The sequence below is a fragment of the Octopus bimaculoides genome, chromosome 2 (assembly GCF_001194135.2).
Source record: "Octopus bimaculoides isolate UCB-OBI-ISO-001 chromosome 2, ASM119413v2, whole genome shotgun sequence".
Classification (NCBI taxonomy): Eukaryota; Metazoa; Mollusca; class Cephalopoda; order Octopoda; family Octopodidae; genus Octopus; species Octopus bimaculoides.
This window is the reverse complement of record NC_068982.1, coordinates 92,145,492-92,156,653: the sequence shown is the minus strand read 5'-3', so window position 1 is coordinate 92,156,653 and position 11,162 is coordinate 92,145,492. Positions and strand designations below refer to the sequence as shown.

Genomic DNA, 11,162 nt, shown 5'->3' with positions numbered 1-11,162 from the left:
GCTCTTTCTCTCTTTCTCTCTCTGTAAAAGTATCTGTCACTACAGTATCGAAATGTGATTGTTTCAGTTAGTGGAATAGTTTCATTTTTAAAGTGAAAGTATTTGACATGAGTGTTTTTGTTTCACTTTTGACACGTAATACTTAAATAGTGGAGGAGATATTATGTTGCCGTGTGCTCGAACTCTGCAAGAAGTTAATAATTTTTTTTGACTAAAACACAACTGGAACCCTAAGTAAGGCATGTGTAAAATTTGAATGAAATTGGTTGCGTAGTTCTCGAGTTTTAGGGATTCACACAGACAGACAGACAGACAGACAGACACACATTCTCATTTTTATATATATAGATTAATCAATATAAGACGATGTAATACAATACATAAACCTTCAGTATGATATAACATATAGTGAATAAATATATACGATATGATACCACAAAATTTATGTATTATATTATAAGAATGTGTACAATACAGAAAATAGATTTATATACACTATATCAAAAAACAACATGCACAACATGGGGTAATATTCAAAGTCACCATCTACGGGCCGTTTCAGAGATGTGTCTTATAATATGGTATAGTACTCATATTTGGAGAAAACTAGACACTCCCTTCATCAGGATGTTCAATCTCACCATACAGTGACACAAGACAATATTTCAACATACAGAATTATATACAATTCAGATCCAAAAGATATCCTACATTACATGATGTCGCCTTTACCTCCAATGCATATCGTATATATGAAGGGAATGTCTAGTTTTCTCCAAATATGAGTACTATACCATATTATAAGACACATCTCTGAAACGGCCCGTAGTGTGTGTGTGTCTGTATGTATGTCATTGTTCAGTTTTATTTCAAGATATCTTGACAATAGAGAAAGAGCTGGTTTGTAACAGAAATCCAAGGCTCCTTCATTGGAATTTCAACATCAACAACAGCATATTTTTGTATATATGCATGTATGTATGTATATGTGCAGATTTTGATGTTTTGTTTTATGTATGCATTCTTGTGCATATAGTTGCATATTTAGACATGCTCATATACATTTAAATGATAAACTTCTGGAAAGTTTTACAGATTTTCACAGTTCCAGTGATGGATTGGATCTGTAGTCTTCAAATTAGCTTTCTCCTTTCTGGTTTTGAGAAGCCTAATTTCTCAAAATTAGTATTTAGGCAGTGTGTTACATATCCCAGGGCCCCAATAATTACAGGTATAAACCTGAACTTTAATCTGGATAGAATAACTGCAGATTTTTCAATAGGTCAGCATAGATATTCTCTTTTTCATTGAGCTTTATGTTAACATCCACTGGGCAGCTAATTTCCACAACTGTACACAGTTTCCCTCCTCTATCCAAAATCATTATATCAGGTCTGTTGTGCTTACATTTTATTGAGGTCTTCACTGGGACATTCCACCAGTATTCCTTTCTATTATGAGTGGCTATAGCTTCTGCCATACTGTGGGTTCTTATTTCTTTGTTCTCGGGGTTATTCTTCCAATGGATTTTATTATAGAGTGTACTAGCTACAATATCATGTCTCATTGGTAAATAATACCATGATGACATTTTCGGATAACTGCTTATGATGTGGGTGATATCTTCGGTGTTAACTCCACAAAGTCTGCACCAGTTGTCACATTTTACTGCTTTTCCTTCATCTCTATCCCTTTTGTACATCAGGTATTTGGTTGATATTTCTTGTTCCTGGCTTGCAAACGCATACCCTTCAAGGTGGGAAGTAGTAATCCGGCTATTGATCTATGATAGACTGCGTTGATGATCAATATTACTATCATCTTGGAGCTTTCTACTAACATATCCCTGCATTGTCTTCTGCTCATCCTTTCAACTGATGATATGTTGCGGTTGAGTCGTGCAACTTCTTTGAGCATGTATTCTATGCTATCAGACAAGGAATGTTACTCAAGGAGCTGCCTTCCAAATTTTATGATGTTATCATCCTCATGTATGCAAATTTGTTCAAGGGATGTACTTCAACACTTGATGGTTAAAAGATGTTGCTGAAGGGATATGATACAACTTTCAAAGGCATTTTGGATCGATGTTAAGCCTCTGCTGCCTTGTTTTCATTTTAAGTAGAGGCAGTCTACATCTCTGTTTATATGGAAATTATGTATGCTTGTTAGTATTTTTTTGGTTTTCACAGCATTGGCTTGCATCAAGCGTTCAATCAAGCAGCCTAAATGTTGGTATGAGTACTGGTACTGCAAACACATTGTGGGCTGTTGTTTTATTGAATGTAGAGAGTTCTGAGGTCCAAATTTTCTGTATTCAACTGTAATATTCTTTAGTGACACATGTTTTGTAAGATATGCTTTTCATCCACCCATAGATACCTGTAACATTCCTTGACAGATATAGGGAAAACATATGTATGTATGTATGTATGTATGTATGTTGATAATACCTCAAAGAAGGTGCTTTTTTACCACCTGCCAAAGTGAATGGAGCTTTGTCCAGAAGGAAATGATTGTTGGGTGTTTTGACCCTGAACCATATCTCTCTCTCTCTCTCTCTATATATATATATATAGAGAGAGAGAGAGAGAGAGAAATGGTGAGTATGCATGTGAGTGTGAACTTCCATAATATTAAATCAACTTGGAGAGTAATTTTGTTTTCAGTTTCTTTATATGTTTTGAATATAAACTATCAGGTCATTAAGAATGAAATGTTCGATTTTGAACTGAAAGTTAATTTTACTTTATCTCAACAAAAAGCAATGCAGTTAATCAAAGTATGCACCTAAATTATCAACACAATTTTGCCATTTTATGCTGGCAGCAAAGAATCCTGGAAAGCAAGAGATGATGAAATCATGAAAGGTTGTTTTTGCATCTTCTTTAGATTTGAAGTTCTTTCCTAGCAAAAAGTTGTCTAATGCCTGGAAAATGTGATGGTCAGTTGGTGCAAGGTCTGGTGAATATGGTGGATAACAGAGTTCCTGTAACTGGAGTAGCGTCCTTTGTCCAACATGTGGTCAAGCATTATCTTGCAAGAGAATTGGCCTGTCTCTATTGACCAATCTTGGTTGTTTAATTGCAAGTTCACTCATCATTTCATCCAACTGGTTGATGCATACATCTGCTGTAATTGACTTACCAGGTCTCATGAAGCTGTAGTGGATGACACCAGTGCTGGACCACCAAACAGACACCATTAGCTTTTTTTGGTGAATATTTGTTTTTGGATTATGTTTTGACATTTCATCTCTATTCGACCACTGTGCAGAACACTTGCTATTGTTGAAAAGAATCCATTTTTCATCACACGTAACAATACAATACAAAAATGGTTTGCTTTTATGCTGTGACAGCAAAGAACAGCAAGTTCCAAGATGACATGTCATTTGATGCTCATTCAGTTCATGTGGTACCCACTTGTCCAGCCTTACCTTGCTGATTTGTTTCAGATGGTCCAATACAGTTGGAATTGAAACATCAAACCTTGCTGCTAACTCATGCGTAGTTTGAGCTGTGTCTGCTTCCACTACAGTTTCCAGCTCATCATTATCCACCTTGGTCTCAGGTCTTCCATGGAGCTGATTTTCAAGAGTAAATTCACCAAACTGGACCTTCTCAAACCATCGATGCACAATGCGCTCATTCACCACATCTTCACTAAACACCTCATTGAGGTTTCAAGCTGCCTGGGATGCACTGGTTCCACGACGGAACTCATATTCATAAACAAGACGAATATTTTTATTTATCCATGAGTTTACAAAAATTGATTTACAAGAGAAAACTCCCAATATAATCAGACACCATGAATTGCATTTTGAAAAGTAATGATGTAACTCTTGAATGTTGTAAAACAAAGAATTGTTAGGATAAAACATTAGAGTTGATGACTGTCGAACTTGGTGCATAAGAAAATTGGACATTTCATTCTTAATAACCTGATATAAAATAAAGTGAAAACATATGTGTCCTAATAAAGTGTGAACCAATATATATATGTCATATGCATATGTTTATATGCTATTTAGATTTTTTAAAATTGTTAGTTTGTCACACACACCAACTGATATCTTTTTCTTTACATACACATAGCTATTCTGTCATTTACTTCTCTTTCTTTGTCGATAATTTTGTTCTCTCTTTTGCTCATTGCCTTCCACCAAACACTCATCCTGCATCTCTTGTCCTAACTCTCTCTCTCTATCTCCTGTTTACTCTTTCTTCTCATCTCTCTATACAATGTAAAGTATGGCTGGAGAAACCATGTAGCTAATCAACCAACATTTATATAACACACACACACACACACATACAGATGCACACACACATACATACACACATACATACATACATAATAACGATTGTCGTTTTCGTTTTCTGTTGATGCAAAACCCATTTTTCATCACCTGTAATAATGTGCTACAGAAATGATAGATTGTTATTCCTGGTTAGAAGACTGCTGCAGATGGTGGAATATTGTGTTTGCTTCTCAAGAATAACTTCATGTGGAACCTAAATTCTCTCTTTGCATGTTTTCCCAATTTGCTTGATTGTTCATGGATAATTGAACATTACACGTTATATTTTTGCACCAAATCTCAGGTGCTTTGACATGGATCCAATACAATAGTCTCATTCAAAAGGTTCTCATTCAGAGTGAGTTGTCTTCCAGAATAAGGCTTGTTGGATATGTCATAATTGCCACCTTTTAAACCACACCTGACATGTACAAGCTTTCACTGCATCCAGACACACTTCACAAATGTTTTCATTGCTTCTGTAGCAGTACTTTTCTTTTAAAACTTATACAGTAAGCAATGGTGAATATGTTGTCTCATGAAATTCTTATCCTCCATGGGGTTAATTACCGAAATAACTATGAAAGACACACTGCCAGATAGAAGAGGTGATGGTCACTTTATTTTTTGGTCAATCAAACACATGCAATCTTCACTTTAGTTTTTATTTGTCTTAGTTCATATGCCGGTCAAAGTTCTTTTGTCACATATTCTGTGACCTCATCAGTTGCTCTCTGTCCCAGAGGGTCATTGGACTGCAGCCATGTAGGGATATTGCCTTGATGACTATAGTTGAAAATATCAACCCCAGTATATATTTTTTAAGTCTGTTATTCTGTTAGTATCATTTGCTAAACTACTAAGTTACAGGAATGTAAACAAACCAACATCATCAAACAGTGGTGAAAGGGGAAAACACAAACAAGAACGAAGACACAAATATAGATATATATATGATGAGCTTCCACACAGTTTCTGCCAACCAAGTTCATTCACAAAGCATTGGTTGGCCTGGAGCTATCATAGAAGACACTTGCCCAAGGTGGTGTGCTGTAGGAAACCATGTAGCTATAAAGCAAACTTTTTACCATACAAGCAAGCAAGCCTGCACCTATATATATGGCCACATACATTCACACATATATTAAGATATATATATCTTATCTATAAAAGGCAGATTTTTCTCTGTGTGTGTGTGTGTGTATGTTGAAAATTCATACATTTACACAATTCCAAATTTTTTGAATGAAAGAATCGGAATTAATATTCTAAATACCATAACTTAGGTCACAGTGTCATTTTTTCCATCAAAATAACACACAATTACGAATAAAATCCATTAAACTACACAAAATAACATCCACCCCCTAATACAATCTAATTTCCTCTTTCTACTACCTTTACAAATCCTTTCAACTCCTACTTTCTCTTATGAACCTTTACGAACGATCCAACAACAAATACAAAAAGAAAGGAAGGAAAAACACTGAAACAATCAAAACTGAAACAATTACATTTCCATACTGTAATGACAGATACTTTCACTTTAATGGTTTCCACACACACACACATATGAAGGTGTATGGCCAAGTGGTTAGGGTATTTGGCTCATGATTGTAAGATCATGAGTTTGATACCTGGTGGTGTGTTGTATCTTTCAGCAAGACACTTTATTTCCCATTGCTCCAGTCAACTCAGCTGGCAAAAATGAGTTGTACCTGTCTTTCAAAGGGTCAGCCTTTTCACATTCTGTGTCATGTTGACTGTCCTTGAGAAATAGAATTGGTTGTATTTGTGGATTTGGAAGTTCTACATAAGAAAACTTATCATTATGTTCTGGATCTAACTTATATTCTTTATTTAATATGCACAACATATGGCAATGGGGTAATCCACATGTACCCTGAAATCTCTCTCCAAATGTCCTCCAAAATGTCATCCCTAAGTTTCGTATCAAATACTCTGTCAGTTAAGTCTGGTCTCTCAGCTGGTGTCTGTCCTAGATAAAGTTCATTTTGTGATATGATTTCTTTTCATTGAGAATTACAGGTGAAAGTGATGAAGAAATTTGGTTTTCCTAACTTTTGAACAATTACCATTGCATTTTGGTATAGTTTCTGCATCCACATGGGCCTCCTATGAATGTTGGAGGCATGATTACTCTTTTGCCAAAAGTGATGATCTGGTGTGCTGTTCGAAAAGCCACCATCATTGGTCCTTCCTTACTCTGCCCCACCTTGTAATAGCACAAAGACTGAATAGTGAGGATGTAATATGTACTGGTTTTGCTCTCAAATGATTACAACAGCTGAGTGATGGAATGATGAGTGCTAGAGGCAGATTAGGGGATGAGATGTGGGGAATTCTTGACAAGGCAGAATGGGTGTAGGGATGGGCCCAGCACATACAACCATAAACAAAATATTTTTAGGCTCTTTATTTTGCTGTGATGGATAAGTCTATGTTTTTATAATTTCTGTTGATAAATTCCATTGAAAAAACATTGATCAGATCAAGCCTACAGGAGAAGTTGTCAAGCAGTGAGCTAGAACTCAAAACCACATGATTACAAAGTAAATTCTGCATCTACACAACTAAACCTGCACACAAACACACACACCTACACGTGTGTGTGTGTGTGTGTGTGTGTGTGTGTGTGTGTGTGTGTGTGTGTGTGTGTGTGCATGTGACCTAATGATATTGGAGTCATGATTGTAAAATTGTGGTTTCAATATCTGGGCCAGGCAGCACATTATACCCTTGAGTAAGGACACACATTGCTCCAGTCTAGTCAACAGAAATTGAGTACCAACCAGCTACTGGTGCAGTTCTCTCCAGCTGACACTTCCTCAATATACCACTGACTCAAGGGTGGAAAGGTTTAGAGGCTGTCTATGTATATTAGCTACTACATAGACACCCAAACAACTTGCAAACGTAGGGTACAAGGTACCAGTTCATACTTGCATCATATTCTAATCTTCTGTGAAAACATGACCAGCCATAGAGAAATATTTTCTTGCTTGGAAACAGGTGCGGGCTGGTGATAGGCATCCAGCCACAGAAAATCTGTCTCAATGAAATTCTATCTGATCTATGCAAACATGAAAAAGTGGACGTTACAACGATGATACATTTATGTGTGTCTATGTACCTAATTTACACCAGCTAAACGAGAGTTTCCTCCCTTCACACTAAAATCCCATTAGTGTAAGCCAAGCTTTAATATGTCAATGCATGATATTATTTTCATGGTTGCACACCCAGTAAATATACTTTTTCCTCAAAGCAAGGTTACAGACTGAATGATCATGACATAGTCTTGCATTTCATGAAAGCCATAGATTAGTGTTGTCTCTGGTCCTAGTGAAACTAAATTATACACCCTACTGTTTTCTTCTATTCATTGCAATTAATGATTTCTTGCCAATAGAGAGAGCCAGTTTTTTTACCAAGGCTCCTTCATTGGAACTTCAGCAACATTAATAGGGTATTTATGCATGGATGTGTGTATTTGTGCAGTATTTAGAGTCAGTGCATGTGCAGATTTGTATGTTTGTTTTAAATATGTATTCTTATTCCCCAGTTTCCTTTTCTCAACTAACATAACCAGAGATAAAAAACAAAAAAACAAAGGAAAACAGAAAACAAAAGCAACACAGTAAACTGAAAAATAAATTTTCACATGATATGGTGATTTTCAAACTTTTACTCAGAGAGGACCTTTTAAAGTATCTAGAAAACTGGATTGTCAAGCCATTTTCAAAGCCAAAGTAAGTGATCTTCCCCACTTTCCTTTTCTCAACTAACATAGCCTGGGAATCAAAATGACTGGAATTAGATCCTTGGAATCAAAATCATTTGCTCTGAGCGAAAAACTGTGCTCTTGTTCATTAACAGCTCATCTACAGGCCATCTTTCCAAGAACACTGCGTTCAGCACTTTTGCAATTTCAGCCGCAGTCGCAATCTTGATTTTTATCCATATTGCTATTCACTGTAGCCTGCAGTCAACCATTGAGAGATATACCCCTTCCCGATAGTGCATCACATTTATCACTAGCCTCTTCCAGTCTTCCTCCAAATCTTTCCTGTTTCATGTACGTTTGGTATAGGGTTGATGGACTGACACCTATCACAATTCCTAACTACCTTTTAAACACTCTCTTCTGGTGACATCAGAGTTAACTGTCTTGACCAAAAACAACATTCTGTCGACCCCCACTGTGCAGCCTCCTTAGTTCTGGGCCCTTTAGCTGACTAGCTGCAGCCACTTTGCTTGGAACATCCTCTGTTGTTTCCAACCAGTGCTTTTTTACTCTGGTTAGAATATCCACCTTATTCTTTTCTGAAGGCATGAACTCAGCAGCTAGTTCCCTCAGAATTCCCAGGCAATACTTAATCCCCATTTCCATGGCCCCTTTTGTGTGTGAATTCTTCTCTGGTTGCCACCCACCACTCACAGTCCCTATATCAGCACTAGTTTCATGCCCTTTAACACAGTGACCAGTTCAGCTACATTGACATGGTTGTAGTTGTCTTTCTTCTTGAGCCATGCTGCATCTTTCACTTCAATACTTCCTATTTCCTGAATGACTCTCAATGCTATACTACTCGTGTCACACTATAGGATCCTTTTTTTGTGTCAGGCACATACCAGTTGTCCCTCACCAGGTCTTCCACTAGCATTCTCTCCAAGATGTCTTGCATCATTGCAATCATCTTCTCTCCCACTTTATCACTCCGGTTCACTCCTGCTTGCCTTTTGATGTAGCTACATGCCATTTGGAGCCATCCTATGACAGGTAGCGTCCTACCAGTTTCCCACACATTGAGAACAGCCCTTGCCTATTCATATCCTGATACAAGTCTGGGATCTCATTTCCTCTGTGAAACACAAGCCTACCCACTTCATCTCTTTTGAGCTTGGACCTGTTTCTCAGTTTAGAAGGTTCTTTCCAGAGGTACTTCATCGTCTATCTTTTGCTGTTGAATTCAGTATGGAAGTCCTCATCTTCAATTGCATCTACAGTGTCTCTTCTCTCAGAAGCCCACAGCTTCATCACCTACCCCTGTACCTCCAGTTCCACTTCACTGACACCTCTACACCTGACCCCACTACCATCCACTGCACTGAGGTTGGCGTTTCCTCTCTAGCCCTTGACCATTCTCATGGTCATCAGAATTGTTGTGCAACCTGTATCCACAAGGGCTTGTGCTTCCCTTGCCCCACCAGAACCCTTGTTACAGGCAATGAATGGTGGTGCACCATCAGTTGGTTGTTGGGGGAACTAATAGTGCAGTAATTCCCCTCTTCTCATTTCCTTATTTACAATAGATTGTTATGTGTCCAGGTTGGGTACACTACTACAGGTTTTGGTTCTGTGCATTCCTTGACTTTAGGTGGATTCCTTGACTTCTGTGCATTACTTAACTTTAGGTGGACCCTGACACCTAAAGCACAGTCCATCTCATTATACATCTGTTGTCACTGGTTGCTGCCTGCTTATTTGTCCTACTCATATTCGCCATCACTGTCACCACTACGTCATGTGTGTTGTTTTGTGTCCACACTCATGTCTTGTCCACCATTTCTCCTACTGATATCAGCTGCAAACACACTGAGATATGATTGGGGAATCCGATCACAAAAGCCAGCTTCACTATCTACTCAATCGCTGCTCTGGTAAACCCTGTTAACCCCACCAACCTCCTGATCTCACTCACATAATCATCTACTAGCTTGCCTGTAAATCTTACTCTCCCAAACTTGCTGTAGGCTTTGAAAGCCCCTTCCACATACATGTCCCTCAGATGCTCTTCAATTTTCTCTACTTTGACCTGATTGCTTCATCCATTTTTAAGTACAGATTTAAAGCACTTCCTTCTAGGTAAAGCGGCATAGGGCTAGCCACATATTCAATACTCTGCAACTTCACCATGAGTTTCACCATTTTTTATCCAAGCCACCACATCACCTTCCCTACCAAACAGTCTCAATACATTGCTACTGATTCTAATTTTTGTAGCCATCATGTGTGTTGCTAGTTGGAAAGGCAGGAGCAAAAAAAGAAAAAAAATATTAAAAACTAAATTGGACATATATCTTCACAACTGGTAAACATGCCAAAACAGCTTGTGGTTGTAAGGTACATATAAAGGTTGCTCTTAACATGAGATGCAATTGGCAACAGTCAATCCAAATGTCAAGCCACAGGAACCAGCAAAACTTGGTAGTTGTACCCTTACGTGTCCTCTACCTGAGCTTCTGGCCAAAAAGAACTACCCAACTAAGATCGTTCCCAAATGCACATCTGTCCTGTACAATACACTAGCAAAGAAGAGGCTGTCTTGAACCAACTGCTTCTTGAAGTGACATCCCTTCTTGCTTCTGGTCCCTTGTTCTTGTGCCTCACTTTCTTCCTCCACAAATGTAGAATTCTATGATATGAAAACAGTTTTTTCCATTTACTTTCATATAAATTGAAACATTCTAAAGGAATGTCAAAAAGTTCTTATGAACTTGTAATTTTTATGATTTTATTAGCTATTAGTAAAAACTTGGAGGTTTGTCTCTAAAAAAAAATTAAAATATATTTACCTGTTTCCTTGATTTTATTTTTCACTAGTTTTTTCACTAAACTTCGTTTATAACCGAGAGACAAAACAGCTAGAACTGAAGGTGTATCCATAAATGATGAATTCAATTTCAAATCTGCAAATATGGGCAGAATACCTAAAATTTGAAAGGAAATTATTAAAACTTTATGCGAAAAATCATTCTGAATTCAAGAGTTCAAATGTTTACAAAAAAATTCTAAGTTCAAGTTCTTTTTCTCTTAGTTCCAGGCTGTGTG

The 11,162-nt window shown here is 37.4% G+C and overlaps 1 protein-coding gene across 7 annotated transcripts in view; it reads right to left on the bottom strand.

Moving 5' to 3' along the window:
* LOC106872120 (baculoviral IAP repeat-containing protein 7) overlaps nt 1–11,162 on the bottom strand; it is an 81,583-nt gene that overhangs the window by 39,963 nt on the left and 30,458 nt on the right. For 6 of the 7 annotated variants that reach the window (XM_014919010.2, XM_014919017.2, XM_014919002.2 and 3 more), the window contains exon 5: nt 10,907–11,041. In XM_014919010.2, coding sequence (XP_014774496.1) covers nt 10,907–11,041 — 135 coding nt within the window. Of the gene's footprint in view, nt 1–6,728; nt 10,747–10,906; nt 11,042–11,162 lie in introns of those variants that run through there. The other variant, XM_052978439.1, reaches the window with a different exon arrangement.